The 20,263-nt window shown below is 44.3% G+C and overlaps 1 protein-coding gene across 2 annotated transcripts in view; it reads right to left on the minus strand.

Annotated features, from left to right (window-relative positions):
* The window catches only part of NECAB1 (N-terminal EF-hand calcium binding protein 1), a 119,615-nt gene extending 102,221 nt beyond the window's left edge, over positions 1–17,394 (minus strand). Inside the window, exons 1-2 of one of the 2 annotated variants that reach the window (XM_014575687.3) lie at positions 17,080–17,394; positions 6,820–6,844 (exon numbers count right to left, since the gene is read on the minus strand). In XM_014575687.3, the coding sequence (XP_014431173.1) occupies positions 6,820–6,844; positions 17,080–17,178 (124 nt within the window). In that variant the 5' untranslated portion in view covers positions 17,179–17,394. The remainder of the gene's footprint in view (positions 1–6,819; positions 6,845–17,079) is intronic. The other variant, XM_006127493.4, reaches the window with a different exon arrangement.
* Positions 17,395–20,263: the final 2,869 nt, after the last annotated feature.

Below are 20,263 nucleotides of genomic sequence, written 5' to 3' on the forward strand. Positions count from 1 at the left end.
GGGGTCTAGGTCTCCCAGGCGGATGACCCTGCACAGCAGGATGGAGTTGATGGCCCTTACAACCTGCAGAAGGAGACACACAAAACAGAATCAAAGGGGGTGCCTGAGCCCTTGGGAGGTCCCTCATCTCCCAATCCTCCCCCCAACACACACCCCAGGAGCTACTCCTTATGAGGCCGCTGCCCCCTGCAAGGCTGTGGGACTGCAGAACCCCCTGAGGATGGGGCATCCCCCACACCCGCAACCCTCCATTTTCCCTAGGGTCCCCCTTTCCAGTACTCCCTCCCTGCCATGGACTGCAGCTCAAGAGTGCCTTACCTCCATGAGGAGGGCCCCAATGGTGGACTTTCCCACACCGAACTGGTTGCCCACAGACCGGTAACTGCCTGGGGTGGCAAGCTTCCAGACAGCAATGGCAAACCGCTTCTCCAGGGGGGATGGCGGGTTGCATGTAGGTGATCCATCGACAGAGGGCATGGACGAGGCAGGCACACAGCTCCATGAAAGTGGCCTTCCTCATATGGAAGTTATGGAGCCACTGCTGGTCGTCCCACTGCTCCATAACCAGCTGGTCCCACCATTTGGGACTGGTGTCCAGCTTCCAGCCAGAACCTTCTCTCCAAGGGCCTTGCTCCCGCACACAGGCAGAGGGTCTCGATGATGAGCTCAGAGTTGAGTTCTTGCAGGACCATGAAGGCAGCCTGCAGAAACTGCTGCAGAAACTGCAGCATGGCAGTGTGGGGCCATCGCATGCTGAGAGGCAGCATCGGCTCCATGGCCAGGAGTGTGCTGTGGTGTCCAAAGGCAGGGTGACCAGAGCACGAACTCCAAATGCTTTGCTGTCCTTCAGAGAAGTAGGCAAGCAAGCAGAAGAAGCTGAGAAATGGCTGTCCAATGGGGTCCCTTTAAGCACATGTCTCAGATAGCCTTAGGCAACAGCAACCAGAAGCAACTGCTGATCTAATGCCCTGGCTGAACTGGTTCCGGATAGCGTTAAATGTGAGATAGCGTCCAATCCTTTGAAATAGCAAATCGCTATTTCGTTGTGCTTTTTGTGTGTGGGCGCGCTATTTTGAAATAAGCTTTTCTGAAAGATCTCTTCTGGAAAAGCTTATTCCGAAAGAAGCTTGCACTCTAGATGTAGCCTAAGAAGGAATAAACAAAACAGGTGATCATTAAGTGATCCCTCTCCTGTCACTCATTCCCAGCCTTTGACAGAAAGAGTCTAGGAACATTATTTCTACCCATCCTGGCTAATAAGCATTGATGGATCTGTCTTCCATGAATTCATCAAGTTCTTTTTTGTATCCTGTGAAAGTCCTGGTCTTCACAATGTCTTCTGGCAAGGAGTTCCACAGGTGGACAAGTGTTGCATGAAGAAATACTTCCTTTTTTTTGTTTTAAACCTGCTACCTATTAATTTCATTTGGTGACCCCCTAGTTCTTATGTGAACAAGTACATCAAATTTCCTTATTCAGTTTGTGCACACCAGTCATATCATGACTTTATTAGACCTCTATCATATCCCCTTAGTCTTCTCTTTTATAAGCTGAAAAGTCCCAGTCTTTTTAATCTCTCTTCATATGGTAGCCATTCCAAGTCTTTAATCATTTTTTGTTATGATGATAGTGATTTTATTTTAAGATTATTTAACAGTCTTTCTAATGCATATTTAAAAAGTTGACTGACAACTGAGTTCCTGAAATTGGAATGCATCATCCATGGAATGGAAATATACCAATGTGGAAATAATCCCATCGGAATGTAAGTTTTAGCAAATTCCAATTAAGTTACTGGCTAAAAGATAATATTTTGAAAAACAAAACCAAACCAGATCTTACAGCATTTTTTTTTAAAAATCAGACAGTAAGTTCGATTAGAGTGAGGGGTATTTGTGTGTCTCTGTGTATGTTTTCTTGGCATTATAATATTTTATATTGTGTCTGCAGGCTTTTTCCACTAGGCATTTGGCATTCAGACTGTGTTCTCTTGATCCTTTGTTTTGGTCTGTGCAGTTGGTTTTTATTGTTTTTTAATTATTTAGTTGCAGTCATTCTTCATCACATGCAGAGTCATGTTCCTCTGTAAACAAATAGACGCATCTACATTTAACTGGTCTCTTGTAAGACTTTTTATTGCAGCTATTTATTTTTATTAGATTGCCTTAATTTTGGGGGTAGGATTGTGAATATAAATTTGGGACCCCAGCCTTGAAATGTAACCAGATCCTGGCCATTATTGTGAGTGCAGCAAAGTGGTTTTGGGCATAACTGATTAATTTCATATAAAAGCAGATAGGAGAATCTTCAGACTAATACCAACATCTTACTACTTCAGACTAATACCAACATTAGAATAGTGGAGATCATACACAATTCCCAACATCTACAAGTTTAATAAGAGTCAATTGTCTAAAGAAACTGGGGGCAAGTGGAGGAACTACTAGGTTGCAAACCACTGTGGATTTCAGTGTGATGGCTGGGGAACTTTAGCATATTATTCGGGATTTACAACTACTTATTATCATGATGACCACACAAGGAGGTTGATATTTTACATATTGGAAAACTAATGCCCAAGAGGTCAGTGACTTTACTGAGGCCTCAGAGTCCGTGTCAAAACTGGGAATTAAAGTGTCTTGGTACAGAGCTATGCATGTAGTCCACTAGACTAGATAACCCCTTATGCCTCTGAGCTGCTCTCAGTTGTGGCCAGAGGTCACAATGGGAGAGGACAGGAGTTAAATGAAGATAGCCATCTGGAAGGAAGCTTGCAGGGTATTCAGTGCCATCTGTGACAGTTCAGCTATAGTGCCACTCTGCTCTGAACTTGTCTGGAGTCAAATAACTGATTATTCAGGTCCTCCAAAGCCCTTGTGTTTAGGAGTGGACTAGATTAGTGAGAATTTCAATCTTACGCATTGTGTTTTCATAACTGTTTGTACACAGACAAAGATTGGGGGCTTTTAAAAAGGCTGAAAGCAGGCTTGCTGCTGGGGAGAAGGAAGGGGACCAATTGCCTCAGAACCCAACAATTCAAATGGGCACATGGCTCTTTGCAGCTGAAGCTGCTACTGCAGGAACATCCGGAGCCCTGGGCCCTTTAAATCATCACTGGAGAGCCATGTGGAGTGCTCCAGGTGGCTCTGAGGATTTGGTGGGGGCTGGCATGGTGCACTCTGGGTGGCATGGAGGGTTGGCTCTCCCTGTCCCTTCCGCCTGAGGCCCCACCCCTTCCTGGAGCACGGAGCTGCCCCTCCCCAACTTGCCTAGGCACCTGTCAAGGCTGTCAGTGCCCCTGGATAAAAGTATGTTTTGCTTGTAGAGATCGCCCAAATAGGAAGAGACTGGGTGCAGGCCAAAGAAGTGCTCTTCTCCTTATATAGAAGGCAGCCCCCAGAGAGTTACATCACTGTACGGTTGATGTGGGGCCCATACCCTCTCACACCCAAAGAGAAGAAAACAGAAGCCAGCAAGTTTTCCCTTGCTCTGTGAAAGATATGAGGATTCTAAAGGGGAAAAGGGCAGCATGGAGAAGGAGGCCCCTTTCATACTTAGCTGCAGACAGATGAAGCGAGAGTAGAAACACATCAGGTTGCAAGTGCTGTGCAGCATCAGGGCACTGCCCTGTGCTAATTGTGTGGCACTTTGTGACTTAATTTAATGGTGAAGCAGCTCTCCTGCAATTCAAGGATGAATCTCCCAGTGCTGATATCAAGAGGAGGTGTGTGGGCTGAGATGGAGGTTGGGTGCAGAAGGGAGCTTGGGGTAAGGGAGGGAGTTTGCATAAGGGAGGCAGTTGTGACCTGGGGCACTGGACTGGGGTGGAGGGAGTTGGATTGTAACCTAGGGCAGGGATTTGGGTTGTGTGCTAGGGCATAAGGGTACTGTGATCTGGGGCAGCAGATTGGGATGCTGGATCTGGGAAGGGATATGGGTACAGGAGGGAGGCACAGGATTTGGGTATGTGGAGTATGGGGCAGGAGTGGGGGCAGAGGGATGGGGAAGGGAGAGACTCTGGTGCCAGAGACAGGCTCTGGCCAGGAGACTTACCAACCAGTAGCCTTCCTGAATCAGCCTACCTGCCTGCCAGTGTTCCCTCTAAGCTGCACAGCACAGCTTCACAGGTGATTAATCAGCCCCGCCAGTGAGTCAGCTCTGTGCACCAAACCCTGAGCCTGTGACTGGGAGGGGCTGATTAATCACCTGTGAAGCTGTGCTGTCCCGCAGCTTAGAGGGAACACTGCTGCTTACCCTTCCCCCAGATAGGCAACAGCCTTGTGCTCTGGAGCCCCTTGTGCTTCATGTTTGCCTGTTATTGAAACAGGCAGCTCCAGCCAATGGAATTGTGCGGGGGGTGGGAGCAGCTCCTAAAGCTTTTCTCCCTCCCCTCTGGACTCACAGTTTTTAAAGAAAAACTACCCTTCAGCCGCGTTTCTAAGTGGCGTGTGGATGGGGAGAGGCAAGCTCGGCTCTCCACAGCATCCACGGGCCAGATCAAATGGCTTCTATTTTGCCCAGGCCTGACTTGCAGAATAGTACTACATTTGAGCTAGAGATGTGAGTCCCAGCTCATGTAGCTGTACCAGCACTAGCTCTGCCTGAGTTGGCACACTAAACATATCTGTATAGCTGGGGTACCATGGGTAGCATGTTAGACTAGCTGGCTGAATACAAAGCCAGGAGTCCAGGAAAATACATAGTTTGGCAGCTAGTGCAAGTCGCTGTCCAGGCAGATGGTTACACTGCTGTTTTTAGCATAATAGCTGAAATGGCATCAGCTCCAGAAAGTGTATGCAAGCTGGAAGTAACACCATCCAGATCAAATGTAGACATGGCATGAAAACAGGACAAACATTTATTCAGCTAAAGAACTGAAGTATATTACACATGTTGGCATTCAGGGGTTGAGCAAACATTGACACAAGTATGGTTTGAGCTTCAGATTTGTGTACTCAAGTTAATATAACTAAAGTGGTTGAATTATTTCTTTAGAATCAGGATGTTGTTTCCCAGGAGTTTCCCCTTGATCTTGGGAGATTAAGGCTGTTCTATGATATGTCCATGTTTGTAAATTTCTGAAACAAATTGCCTTTAGGCTGACATACCGTTGTACTATGGTGGATTAATCAGGTTTGTTATTGACTGGGAATTACATCCCTCCTGTTTCAATTTACAGAGTACAGACAATGAGTTTGGGGGTAATACTACTCTGATGCTAGTGTGTAGGGGGGAGGTTTCTATCACAGAACCAGCTGGTTCCACTGTGGATTGGGGTTGGGTGAGGTAGGGTTCCAAAGGATCAGCAGTTTATTTCTGTTTATTTTAGATACTTATATGGTCCCCGTTGCCACATGTATGTATCCTCACAACACCCCTGTGAGGTAGGGAAGTGCTATTGGCCTCATTTTACAGATATGAAACTGAGGTGCAGAGATACTAAAAGTTACTGAAAGCAGGGGACTTGATTAGATGTCCTCTTGGGGTCCCTTCCATTCCTAGGATTCTATGATTCCTCCCCCCCACCATGCAGGAATTCTGTGATGGAACAAGGAGTTGAACTTGGGTTAAAACTAGAGCCTGAGCCTGCACATACTTACACTTGTATTTACAAACCATCTAATTTCCCTTGTGATGGTTTCCTCATAATGCAGTGGAACAGCATGTGTGTGTCAGGGCTTCTAGTATTTCATTCTACATAATGGAAAATCATCAGTCCATGCTAATGTACCAAGAGGATTTTGTATTATATTTACACACACAAATTGCATTCAGGGCATTTATCCTGCCTTCTGACACATAACAGACAAACAAATATCTTAAAAACGTGGGAGGAAAGCAAATTTGACTCAAGGAAATATATTTATTGTATATTAAAATAAATTTTAAAATAGTGGCAATGGAGCTATTAGTAATATTGAAATGGAATTTGTAAAACACAGTTAGTAATGCATATGTATCCAATCAACAAAGATGCTAGTCTCAAATGCCTCAGCCAAATTTTGCTTTTGGATGCATATTTAAACAAACAATTGGTAAATTACCTTTTAACATTAGTTGGCATTCAAACAGGCAATCAGTTTTACTTGCTACATTCCAAGGCCTGCAATAAAATCCACAAAGACAGACCCTTGTACCTGCGCCATAGTTTCATCAACTGCAGTGAGATTCCATTTAAGCACAAGCGTTAGCCCACACAGATCCAATTACAAGATCAGAACAGAAAATCACATGCATCAAACATCATGGCTGTGTCTAGACTGGAAAGTTTTTCCGGAAAATCAGCAGCTTTTCCGGAAAAACTTGCCAGCTGTCTACATTGGCCACTTGAATTTCCGGAAAAGCACTGACGATCTTATGTAAAATCATCAGTTCTTTTCCGGAAAAACTATGCTGCTCCCGTTCGGGCAAAAGTCTTTTTCCGAAAGACTTTTGCCCAAAAGGGCCAGTGTAGACAGCATAGTACTGTTTTCCGCAAAAAAGCCCCGATCGCGAAAATAGCGATCGGGGCTTTTTTGCGGAAAAGCGCGTCTAGATTGGCCATGGATGCTTTTCCGCAAAAAGTGCTTTTGCGGAAAAGCATCCTGCCAATCTAGACGCACTTTTCCGAAAAAACGTTTCCGTTAAAAGCATTTTCGGAAATTCATGCCAGTGTAGACGTAGCCCATGTGTATGACTTCCAGTGTAACATCTATTGCACAAATGAAAATCAATTTTCATATGATTATGTTCAGTGCACCATGATTTATTAAGCATTAAAACACATGGGTTTGATAGATTTTTTTGAAGAGGAAAAAAAGTCATAATGACGGGTCTTACCATTTTTGTCTGCTCTTCTTAATATCTAAATAAAAAGAGAAAGGAATCATTTTCTGTATATACTGTATGAAATTGCAGATTTTAACTAATGAGCATTTACTTTTTTTTATTCTGCCATCATATTTTTGCAGTGCAGTAGCAAGAGGGGCCCCCAGTTTGTTTTTGTTCCTCTCTCACGCTGAGCTTTACTGACAAATGCTGGGCACATCTACAAGGTTGGACATATATATCACTGGAGTTATACAATGCACTTGACAGCAATTAAAATATCTAAACCTGAAACAGGAAAATAAAATCTTTGCTCTGAAGTGGTTATAATCTCATGAACAAGCGAACTTACACTGAAATAACTCAGTTTTAATTTGTGATTTCAGTTCAAGTCTATATGTGAACACTCATTTCAGAACACAAGTATTCTACGTCAATTTATCTTGATTTGGTACCGGTAAGCTAAAAAGAATGCAGACTTGCACCAAAATTACTAGAGCTATGAATTAAAAAGCAATTTAATCATTTTGGTGTAAGTTGGACAGGGTATGAATGTTACAGTGCAATCAGTGTAGGAACCATATTGCTCAAGATCATCTCATCTAAAGAAGGGGATTTTGCCCACAAAAGCTCATTATACTCATATAAGTCTCTAATGTGCTACAGGACTACCTTTTGTTCTGAGGTATATCTACACAGAAACATTATTTCGAAATAACTAGTGTTATTTCAAAATAACTCAGTCCACATCTACACAGCAGGCAGTTATTTTAAAATAATGTTGAAATACTGTCAAGCTGGAGGACTTCTTACTCGGACTCCTGTAACACTTATTGTATGAGGAATAAGGGAAGTCGGAGGAAGAGTGCTCTATTTCGAAGTAAGTGCTGTGTGGACTCTCCCAATTTCAAAATAAGCTACGCAATTGATGTAGCTCAATTTGCGTAGCTTATTTCGAGTTAAATCCTGCTGTGTAGACACACCCTTACGGTATGTCTAGACACAATTTTTATTTCAGGAGAAGGATGCAAATACCGCAGCACATTTGCATACTTCCTCTGCTTTTTTTTTCGGAAGACGCTCTTGCGGTATTTACCCGTGTCTATACATGGCTGAATTTTGAAATAAATCCCTATTTTGAAAGACCCCTTATTCCTTGAGGTTCATAGGGGTCTTTCGAAATAGGGGTTTATTTCTAAATTCATCCACGTGTAGATATAGGTAAATACTGGAAGAGTATTTTCTGAAAAAAAAGTGGAGGAAGTATGCAAATGTGCCATGGTATTTGCATCCTTCTCCTGAAATAAAAACTGTATGTAGACATAACCTCACAGACTAACACAGTCTGTGACTGTGTAATGCAATGGGTAGATCTTAGAGCCTCTGACAGGTGATCCTGACTGGTTTGGCCAAGAGGTATGAAGTGCTGATATTTCAGCTGCCCCTACCCCCACTGCTGCTCATCTCTTGCCCTTTGCCTTGGAGCTGCCTCTCCCCCTGTGGAGCCTCCTGTTTTCTGGGCAGGGGAGGGAAGGAAAGGAGGGGTGCTGATGTCAAGGTGCCCCCTCCCACTCTATCCTTTCTCCACAGAGCAGAGAGGGGGTACAACAGGACTTGGGATGGAATTTGCTACCTGCTTTAGGGAGTGCTTCAGAGTCAGGGCAGGAGTGAGCCCTGCCTTAGCCCCACTGTTCCACCAACCAGGAGCCCCCAGTTGTGCCCAGCTGGAGCCCACATCCCGAAACCCTACCCTAGTCATGAACCCCCCTCTTGCATCCCAAACCCCGATCACTCCTTCATCCAAATGCTGTCCCAGAACCTGCACCTAGAACTACTCCTACATCCCAACTGCCTGCCCCAAGAGCAGCTCAGAGCCCCTCTCACACTCCAGATTCCTTAATCCAAGACCAGAGCCTGCACCCCAATGCACTGCCCCAGCCTGATGAAAGTGAGTGAGGATGGGCAAAAGAGGAAGGATGGAGTGAGCAGGGGCAGAGCCTCAGAGAAGTGGTGGACAGGAGGTGGGGCAAGGGTATTTATATTTGAGGTAGGTCTTGGATAGCACTTAAATTCAAAAAGTGTTCTGCTTTAAAAGATTGGAGACCACTGGTGTAATGGAATGTTCAATTGTGTTATATTTTCAGCCATTAGGTGGCACTGTGTAAAATACTTCACAAACAGAGGATTCAGAGGGGTAGCTGAGTTAGTCTGTGAACACTACGGTCATCTGAAGAAGTGGGCTGTGCCCACGAAAGCTCATGATACCATCTAAATGTTTTGTTAGTTTTTAAAGTGCTACCAGACTATTTGTTGTTTTTTAAGTTTATCACAAACAGAGCTCAGGCATACCTGGCAGAACATGAAAGGATCAAATGTGAACATATCTGGTATGTAAAAGCAAACTCTGTAGCCAGTCTGTATTTGGTATAGAAAAACATGACAAGGTGTCAGGAGTAAAGTAAGAACATAAACAGAAGGAAAACAGCAACAAAGGTTGCAGGATCTCTTCAACATGCCACTTGTCAGTACCCAAGGGAACTTCTGTTTTGACAAAACTTGGGAATGAACAGACTGAAAACCATGTTTGCAAGATTTTGCATTGCAACCAAGTTGCCCAGAGAAACTAGAGATACATCGATATTATCTTTAATTTATGCTATGGGGAAGCAGGCAGAGCATATCCTTAAATCATTTGACTTCAGTGAATACAATCATGAAGGTGACTATGAAAAGATTCTGGCTATGTCTGATAAATACTTTATACCTCAGAGAATCACGTTTTAGGAAAGAGCATGTTTTCACCAAATAATTCAAGAATCAGGGGAAAATGTTGAATGTTTTATAAGAATTCTGCATGCATTAGATTGTGATTTCGGGTAATGGGAAACATGAAACTACGTTTACACTGCCCAGTCTTGCACAAGAACATATTCAAATGAGGCGCAGAGATGAATATCGCCATGTCTTATTTGCATACATAATGAGCCACCATTTGCACAAGGGGCTTTTGTGCAAGAGCCGTTCTGCCATTTATTTTCAGGCAGAACAGCTCTTGTGCAAGATGGAGTTTTTGCACAAGAAGGAGCAGTGTAGACTACTCCTTCTTGTGCAAAAGCCCCCTGCGCAAAATGGTGGCTCGTTAGGTATGCAAATGAGGCACCATGATATTCATCACCGCGCCTCATTTGCATACGTTCTTGTGCAAGATTGGGCAATGTAGACATAGCCTGAGTATTTAATAATTATAAAAACCCTGAGGCAAGGAAAGAGAACTCCCAGGCATAGAGGGGCAAATTTCAGCTTACTTCTTCACAAGAAGTGGAAAAAAGTCATATAGCAAGATCATATGGACCTTCAGCCAGAGGTGTGCTGTGTAATACTTGGACATATGAACAGTTTGCAGATCTTTGCTGCACCAAAGCAATCAGGGAGTTAACTCATTACACACAGACAAGCAAGAACCATTGTTTCAGGGATATATTACTTGTGATGACACAGAGCCTGTTTGAAGAGTAAAATTGAATGTGGCAGGACTACTGACTGACTCAGGAGCTGATATTACACTCATCTCAGAGAGGGTTACAATCACCTTCATCCCCTTCAGAGACAAAGTCACATGACACAGCTCTGAGTACCCCTGGAGGTACCTCTGAATTGCTTGGGCCACAACATGGCAGCAGAAAGATTCAATTTATCAGAATCCATTTCTGTGACATCCTACAGAAATATGTAGGCACATGGAATGGGCAGTGTTTTCCAAATGAGCCTGAGTATTTAGGATAAGTCGAGGGGTTTGTTTTTAAGCCAGTTAGAATGAGGCCTGCCAGTGAGCAGTGGAGAAGGGGCAACTGCCTAGGGACAGAGTGATTTAAAAGGGATGAAGCTCCCTAGCTGCTGCCACAGCCACTGGCAGCACAGAAGGGCTAAGGCAGGCTTCTTTCCTCCCTTTACTCTGTGCAGTTACTGAAAGCAGCCAACATATCCATAAGACCATAAGAACAGCCATACTGGATCAGACCAAAGGTCCATCTAGCCCAGTATCCTGTCTGCCGACAGTGGCCAATGGCAGATGCCCCACAGGAGCGAACAGAAACAGGTAATCATCAAATGATCCCTCTCCTGTTACCCCTTTCCAGCCCCTGACAAACAGAGCCTAGGGACACCATTCCTACCCATTCTGGCTAAAAACTATTGATGGACCTAACCTCCATGAATTTATCTAGTTGTTTCTTGACCCCTGTTAAAGTCCTGGTGTTCACAGTCTCCTCTGGGTAACAGGATGACTGCGCTGCATGAAGAAAAATGTCCTTTTGTTTGTTTTAAATCTGCTACCTATTAATTTCATTTGGTGACCCTAGTTCTTATGGGAACAAGTAAATAACTTCTAGTATGTCTACACTTGCACCGTCTTTTGAGAGAGGGATGCAAATGAAATTTGAAATTGCAAATGAAGCCAGGATTTAAATATCCCATGCTTCATTTGCATATTTGCGTTATGGTGCTATTTCAAAATAGCGCTGTTTTGAAATAACAGATGCTGTTAAGATGCGGTTATTTCGAGAGAAAACCCTTCTATCAAAATAACTGGTAAACCTCATTGTATGAGAAGTAAGGGTTATTTCGAGAGAAGGGTTTTCTCTTGAAATAACCACGTCTTAACAGTGTCTGTTATTTTGAAATAGTGCCATAAAGCAAATATGCAAAAGAAGCATGGGATATTTAAATCCTGGCTTCATTTTCAATTTCAAATGTCTTCATTGCATCCCTCTCTCGAAAGAGGGTGCAAGTGCAGACTTACCCTTCCTTATTAATTTTCTCCATACTGTCATGATTTTATAGACCTCCATCATATCCCCCCTTTCCTCTTTTCTAATCTGAATAGTCCCAGTCTTTTTAATTTCTCTTTATATGTCTGTCATCTGTTTCAAACCCCTAATCATTTTTGTTAGCCTTTTCTGAACCTTTTCCCAATGCCAATATATCTTTTTTGATAGGAGGCAACCACAGCTGTATGCAGTATTCAAGATGTAGCATGTACCCTGGACTTATACAGAGGCAATAAGATATTCACTATCCCTTTTTTAATGATTCCTAACATTTTGTTTGCTTTTTTGATTGTTGCTGGACATTCAGTGGATGTTTTCAGAGGACAATCTACAATGACTTCAAGATTTCTCTCGAGTGGCTATAGCTAAATTAGTCCCCATCATTTTGTATGTTTAGTTAGGATTATTTTTCCAATGTGCATTACTTTGCATTTATCAATATTAAAATTCATTTGCCATTTTGTTGCCTAATCACCTAGTTTTGTGAGATCCATTTGAAGCTCTTCACAGACTGCTTTGGTCTTAACGATCTTGAGAAGTTTGGAATCATCAGCAAATTTTGCCCCTTTCTCTAGATCATTTATAAATATGTTAAATAGGATTGGACCCAGGTCAAACCCTTGGGGGACACCACCTCTCTCCATTCTGACCATTTATTCCTTCCCTTTGTTTCCTGTCCTTTACCCAGTTATCAGTCCATGAGAGGCCCTTCCCTCTCATCCCATGACAACTAACTTTACTTAAGAACCTTTGGTGAGGGACCTTGTCAAAGGCTATTTGGAAATCTAAGTACACTATATCCACTGGATCCCCCTTGTCCACACGCTTGTTGACCCCCTCAAAGAACTCTAGTAGATTAGTAAGGCTCCTTCCCAGAGCCCACACGCCACATCCCCACTTACACCCAAACTCCCCCCCCAGAGCCTGCACCCTGCACTCCAACCCTCTGCACTTCAACCCTCAAGTGAGTGAGGGTGAGGGAGCGCGAATGACAGAGAGAGGAGGGATGGAATGAGTGGGGGGCTGGAGCCTTGAAGAAGGAGTGGGATGGGATGTGTCCTCAGGGAAGGGGCAGGGCAATGCAGTGTCTTTGAGTCTGTACAGTTAGACAGTTGGCAACCCTCCTGGGGCCCATGTGGAAGCCCTGTCTGTGCCAGAAGAATGCGCCCAGGGGCATAATTGGCAGCTCAATGGGCACTAATAGCGCAGCTGGCAGTTTGCTGGGCACCAGCCAATGCAGATGCTGCATCACACAAATGTCAGGTGGACTGTTCCACGAGGGCACAGTTTGTGCATGCCTGGGGACCCATTGACTGTTCTGCCCTGGTGCCAGAATTGGTCTCAGAAAATGGTGCAGCTAAGAAACTAGCTAGGATTAGTTAAAATAAATCACTTATAGCAACATTACTTTATAGTTTTTATTAGAGATTGGACTAACTGAAAACCCAAGCTCCAAGCACCCTGAAATGTAAGCACTCTAACTCTCTCATAATTGCTTTGCCTGGCTATATTTTGTTTGACAAGGGGAATATAATTTAAATAATAGACACTAATCCAGATACAAGATTCCCTTCGTAAACTCAGATCATAAACTCAGATCTGAACTTTGGGATGTTCAAAGTCTATATTCAGGTTCATTCTGAACCAAATTTAATGGCTTTAATTATTCTCTAATAACTCTGAACAACGGGGGTTTTGCTATTCAACTTTTAGTAACACCGTTGGGCTAAAACAAAATACAGGACTATGTAGCACTTTAAAGACTAACAAGATGGTTTATTAGATGATGATTAGTCTTTAAAGTGCTACATAGTCCTCTATTTTGTTTCAGCTACACCAGACTAACACGGCTACATCTCTATCACAGTTGGGCTACTCCTTCTTTGATTTCTTTTTTAACACTTCACTCAATCAATACTAACACCCAATTGCAAAAGTCTTTGGATCTTGACTTTGAGAAGATATATTGAAAAGCAAAATTGCAGATGGACAAAAGACCATCTAGAGCCTTGTCAGAACAGTTTTACATTCTGCAATATTCTTTTAAAGGCTAAAATACAACACTGGGTCCTAACCATCATGGTGGGTTGTTTTTTTTCATTTGGCAATCAGTAGTCATTTTTCTTCTGTGTTCTCACATGGAGCAAACATGAAAATGTTTCTCCCTTTTGCCTGCTTCCTATTTTGTACTCCAGCAACAGTGATGTCTGTAAGAATGTGCATTGTATTGGAATGAGTAGCTATTAATTAATATCCATTATATAGACAGCAAGAGCGCTTGTGGTTGGTTTGATTCCTTTTTTAATGCCAAAGGTGGGAAGGGGAGAGAGAAAGAGAGAGAGAAAGTGAGTTGTGGGTTTAAAAAATAGAAGTGTTAAGATCTAATTGCTAGGGCTAGCTATGTTAGATTCTAGTAGATTAGATTAGGATAGCGGGTAGTCCTCAAAGCGGAACAAAACCTTGGTGGCAAGTGCAGAAACGCTGCTCCTTTAAGCAAAGGTGCCTGCGTTAAATTGCCTACTGTGAGCTGGGGAAGCATGGCTAATGTACTGGAACTGGATAATGTGAAAAATAAGTGGGATGTATCCTGCACAGAGCAAGTGGCACAAGCCAAGATAAACAAGCTGCACAATGTATTTGTGCCCTGAGCAATAATGCACAATGCCACCAATGCACAATACACCTATGCTAGCTGTACCACCCATATGGTATGGGTATGGTATGGGTGGTACAGCTAGCACAGGTGTAACCCACATGCCTACGGTATGTCTAGAATACAAGCCTCTTTCGAAAGACAGCATCTAGACTACAACCAGTACTTTCAAAAAAGCGAGCTGCTTTTTTGAAAAAGAACACCTAGGCAGTCTGAATGCTGTCTTTGGAAAAAGCACAGTTCGCGTTCAATAATACCTTTTTTCGAAAGAGCACTTTCAAAAAAAGGCGTTATTCCTTGTCAAATGAGGTTTTCAGCGATCAAAAAAAACTGCCACATTCTTTCGATTTACTTTCAAAAGAACGTGGCAGCAGTCTAGATGCAGGGGAAGTTTTTTTTTAAAAAAAGACCACTTTTTTCGAAAAAACCCTGTAGTCTAGACACAACCCTAGTGTAGTTCACTGTCCCATGCAGTGGCACCGAGACCACAGCAACAGTTAAGAACAAGTGACCTCTCCAGCATGGACTCAGAGCAAGCTGACTTTTAGCTCAAAGGGTAGAGGCTTCAGAGGTCCCAGGTTCAAAATCGCTGGGTAGTGGTTACACAGGTATCAGAGACATCCAAGTGACCAGCAGTTGGTGCACCAGTCTCAGACCACGTGAAAGTGATTATACTTCAAACAGCACTGCATTGAATTATTGGAAGCCCTAGAAGGCAGACGCTTAGACTAGGTCTATACTACAAAGTTTTTGCACAAAAACGGCCATTTTTGCACACAAAAAAGCCATTTTTGCACAAAACCCGGCAAAGTCCACACCTCAAGATTGTTTTTGCACAAAAGAATTACAGTAAATTGACAGGACAGAGGGCTTTTGTGGTAGAGTTATTTCTCTCCCCACGAGGAATAACTCCTTTTTGTGCTACAGCTTTTGTGCAAAAAGGCATGTGTGGATGCTCCACAGGAGTTTCTTGTGCAAAAAGAGCCTATCAGAAAAAGCACAGATGCTCTGATGGCCATTCTGTGAATGACCATCAGAGCTTTCTTTGCAAGAGCGTCCATGCAGTGTGGACACTCTCTTGTGCAAAAGCACATAATTTTTGCCATGTGCTTTTGAGGTGTGGATGTGCTTTTGCGCAAGGAGTTTTTGCAGAAGATCTCTTCCGCAGAAATCTTCTTGTACAAAAACCCTGCAGCGTAGACAAAGGGTACATCTAGACTACATGCCTCTGTCGTCAGAGGCATGTAGATTAGGCTACCAGGCATAGGAAAATGAAGCGGCAATTTAAATAATCGCCGCTTAATTTAAATTTACATGGCTGCCGTGCTGAGCTGACAAACAGCTGATCAGGAGGTCTTTAGGAGGACCAGAAACAATTTATTTGCATATTTATCATTTGCTTAATGAATATGCTAATATGCAAATAAATGTTACTGGTCCTCCAAAAACTTGTGAATGGGTTTACTGGACTCCAATATCAAAAAGATTGGAAATCACTGCTCTAGAGGAGGCCAGAAGGCACTTTGGAGCTCTTTTTGGACCAAACCTTCTGCTGCTTATGTGTTGGTGGATATTTGAGATTGCTTAAGAGGATAGTCCCCTAGAGTACATCTACACTAGCTTGTTAGTTCGAGCTAGGTAGGGTAATTAGGGCAAGTGGAGTTGCAAATGAAGCCCGGGATTTAAATATCCCGGGCTTCATTTGCATGTTCCTGGGCACAGCCATTTTAAAATCCCCCTTAGTCCGAACTCCGTGCCTGTGGCTACACGCGGCACAGAGTAGGTAGTTCGTATTAAAGATCCTAATTCGAACTACCGTTACTCCTCATGGAAATGATGCCCTCATTTCCTTCAGAGTCTATTGGGAATTGAGAAGACCCTGTACCTACCAGGAGATACTGCTCATACTGCTGGATCAGTCACTCTTGATGATCAGATAAGAAGTACAAGTAGCAGATAGTAAATGCCTGAAAGTTACATTATTTTTGGTTCAGATGTAAATTCAGTTAACATGCCTGTGCCTCTACTCTGGCAGCTTCTTCATATTCAGATCAGGTTTACAATCTACTGCTGCTATCTATACATATTATATGAAACGTCAGAAATTTTTAACACAACTTTTGATATTCAACATTTCACAGAAGGTCCTATAAATAAAAGCAGACTAGGTCCCAGCCCCTAGCCTCGAAGCATATGCTCTAAATTATTATTTTGTAAGAATACAAGGAGTTTGCTGCGCTAGAGGCAAAGCAACATCGTGCTACGTTTTGGATTTCGGCTTTGAGCATCTCCCCCCTTTAAAAAGACAGTTTCAGCGGTGCCTAGATGGGAGAGCTTTCAATGCCGCATCGCTCTAGGAGGCATTTCCAACCAAAGCCAGAGCAAGCGTTCGGCAGGATCCAAACAGCTGCCCGAGATCCTTCTTCGCTGAAAACACCTTTCCATGCGCCGCCAAAACTTTCCACTCGCCTGGAGCCATGCAAATCCCGGGGCACCCCAAAGGTGCGAGGGAGTGTGTGTCTGGTGCCACTGCGGGGTTTGATTTCGCGAGGCGGGGGAGGGGGGGAGGCGTTCAGAGTCTCTCTCCCCCAGCAGGTTGGTGCTGGCTTTGGGGACCAGACACCGGCTACAAGGATGCGCTAGAAATGGGATCCCAGAACTACCCCCCACCCCGCGACTCAGCGCCTCAGAGCGCGGAGCTCTGCCCGCACCCAGGCTGGCCCGGCCCGAGCCCGCGAAGGCAAGCAAGGCAGCAGCGCGTGTGCCCGGCCGAGCCGCGCTGCCCCTACTCACATCGAGGAAGATGGACATCCCCTTGGTCAGCGGCAGCGCGGCGCTGAGCTCCTCGGAGGAGTTGGCTGAGGAGGGCGAGCTCCCCTGACTGCCCTCCATGGCCGCTGCCTGCTGCCGGAGCGGCCGCCGTGCTGGGCTGCTGGCTGGAGGATGCTGCAGCCGCCGCTGGAAGCTGCTGGCGCTGGGCTCCGGCAGAGCCCCCCTCCCCGCGCTCCTCCCTTTGCTGCAGGCGCTGGAGCCGGGGTCTGGGTCAGAGAGTCACACAGCGCCGCGCGTTCGCTGCTCCTGCAGGCTCCCAGGGACCCGCCCGCCCCGGTAATCCTCCCGCAGCCGCCCGGGCGCGAGGGGTGTCTCAGCTTCTCCCCGGCCCGAGCCGGGGCCGCCGAACTGCCCGGTCCCGCGCCGGCTGATGGACACCTTGAAACCCCCCTCTCCTCCCGCGGGCGCGCTGCATGGGCGGGGAGCGCATCAAAGGGTCCCTTTTGCACAGCTGCTGTGCTTAAGGCGCTGGGCTGAGGCGGCAAGGAAACCAGCTGGGGCGAGATTGATCACCAGTGCAAAGCGAAGCGTCCTGGTGCCGTACATGGGCAAAACCAGCATGGAAACTGGTCCCCAGTTGCTCCGAATATAAAGCCAGAGAATTGAATGGAAATCATCTTGCCAAGTCCCCTTGATGGGTTTCCACTTAGGGCAAGGACAGGCTACCTCTATGCCTGTCGTCATTTTCTTTCTTTACAGCCGGAGACAGCTCCCCCACCCCCCATATCTCTGTCTAACCCCGACATCCAAGCACAATTGGCAAAGCCCATTAGCAAATTCACTTACTTTACAAAATTACCTGGTGTAGAGTGTTTTAAAAGATCATTATGCTCAGTCTTATTCAATTTTCTTCAGTATGTTTTTGAGAGGCTTTGTGAATTAACTAGATAGTTCAATGTTTCTTGGAAAGCTCGCCTGGAGTGTCATGAAAATTGCACAAATATGGCATCTTATTTTATACTAACAGGTAATAAACTCGAACAGCTAGGATAATAAAAAAGTAATTCCCGGCTGATTTCTAGGAGAGGGATATCAGAGTTAACAATCCCATGTCTTTCCATTTTAAAATACCAGCTCTTTGGAAGACATTTGCAAGTGACTAGAGTACTTTTGCTATTGGGAGTCATGCAGGTAACGCTTCATAGCAGAATTAGAGTATTACCCACCTTTATTCTACAAATTGAAACAAGGCTGAAACTTGACATGCAAGTTCTAGCATCGGACTAGGGGTGGGAGTTTACAAAGGTGCCCCGTAGTTGGATTATTATTTACTAGTGTATCACAATGTCTCCCAGGGCTCCCAGTCATAGTGGAGGGACCATACAGAACAGTACAAATACGTTTAAAAAGCTCCCTGCTAGCTCAAAATTGAGGTTTGTCATGAAAATTCTCGGTAAGTGGGCAAAATGGACAAATAAGGGTGATAGAAGGACAGGATGGGGGAGGAAATATCTATTATATCTATCTAATATTTACCAGCATCTGTGGGTGAAAGAGATGCTTTCCAGGACCTTAGCAGAGCTCTGCTTTTGTTCAGCTCCAAAGCTCTTTCACCAGTAGAAGCTGGCCCAGTACAAGGTGCAACCCCCACCTTGTCTCTCCTATCCTGGAACCAACATGGCCACAATATGGCTGCAAACAATGGGGAGTGGAGTGTGGAAGTCAGGGGGAAACAGCAAAGGACTGAGTCATGCCTGATGCATCCTTGTGTAGAGAGCAGGGCAATGAGGAAGAGGTAGGTGGCTAGGGAAGGAGCAGGGGTAGTTGTGGCCCTGGCTCTGTTCTCTCCCCTCCAACACAGGGTCCAGGGCAATTGAGCCACTGAGGAGGGGGAAGTAAGCTACACCATGCATAGGACTGACAACTTCCTTCCCCTAGGGGACAATTAGAAAGCCTGGGCCAAGATGCCATGCTGGGTGCCTCATCCTGCTCTTTAGCCCAGGATTATGACTTGCACAGGATTATGACTGAGTCCAGTCCCCTGCTAATGTAGGCAACCCAGTAATGCAGAGACATCTACCAGGCCTATGTTAATATGATTGGAAGGGGCTGGTCCAACCCAAAGGGAGCACAACTCTGCAGAGTAAGTGTTGTGTAAATATTCACACACTAGGTGAAAAGTGTTCCATCTAGTGTTCAGCCTGCACTGAGTCAGTGCTACAGAGCTATTCCTCTGACCCTACATAATGAAGAAGTAAGGTGCAATAAAAGCTGTACCTTAATTTTCCATCACTTCTGTCAGTCCCAGGCAGAATCGGAACACCATTATCATGCACCATGTCATACTGAATAGAGCACAGATCTGCACATTTTCTCTGGGGAGCTGCTGTCACTTTTTTTTTCTCTGGGGCAAGGAGCAGGAGGTGAGTCATCTATCTATCTCTGCTGCAATTACCTGTCCAAAGTTTCATGAGAACTATATTGATGTCCTTGATTTAAACCTCCTTCATCTTGGTTCTTGTTTTGGCCATTCAGAAAACACTTCCTGTGTCTCCTCCTCTTCTTCTCTCTTCTGGTTTCAAGAGAAAATGTGATTTAGGGGAGATAACTCCCCAGTAGTAAACAGAGTGGTATTAAAAAGAGGAAAGGGCTCTATTATCCTAACTGAAGGCAGGATTTGAAAATAGGGGGAAACACCTGGTTAGTTTTTGCTTCTTAATGATGTGCACAGAAATACTGGAAGTTTTGCTTTTTGTTTAATTGATAATCTTGATTTTAAGAGACTGGGGAACATGTGACTGAAGAATTACAATACAAAGGGGACAGCGCAAGAGCCAAGAGAGTGAAAGCTGAGCAATTGAGAAGGGATGGATTCTTTGGGTTTGTTTTTAACACATTTAACTTCAATGATAATTGACTATTTTAGAGAACTGAAGCCTTTATCAAAGTACCCAGTCCCTGACTCCTTTAATAAGAGGTATTAAATGCCAGGAGACCTCCTACAGGGCCTTTAGCAAAACTGTAGGATATGATTTTTTTACATTTTCATTCCAATTTCAGACTAAACAAATTTCTAAATGTCAACATTTTGGGCAGAATGGAAATTCAGATTTTCAACCAGTTCTACTAATTAATTAAATTTGCAGTCCAATAATATGGAATGGGTTAGATTGTTACTGAAGATTCCCTTAAACTTTAATAATTG

This window comes from Pelodiscus sinensis, chromosome 2, assembly GCF_049634645.1.
Source record: "Pelodiscus sinensis isolate JC-2024 chromosome 2, ASM4963464v1, whole genome shotgun sequence".
Lineage (NCBI taxonomy): Eukaryota > Metazoa > Chordata > Testudines > Trionychidae > Pelodiscus > Pelodiscus sinensis.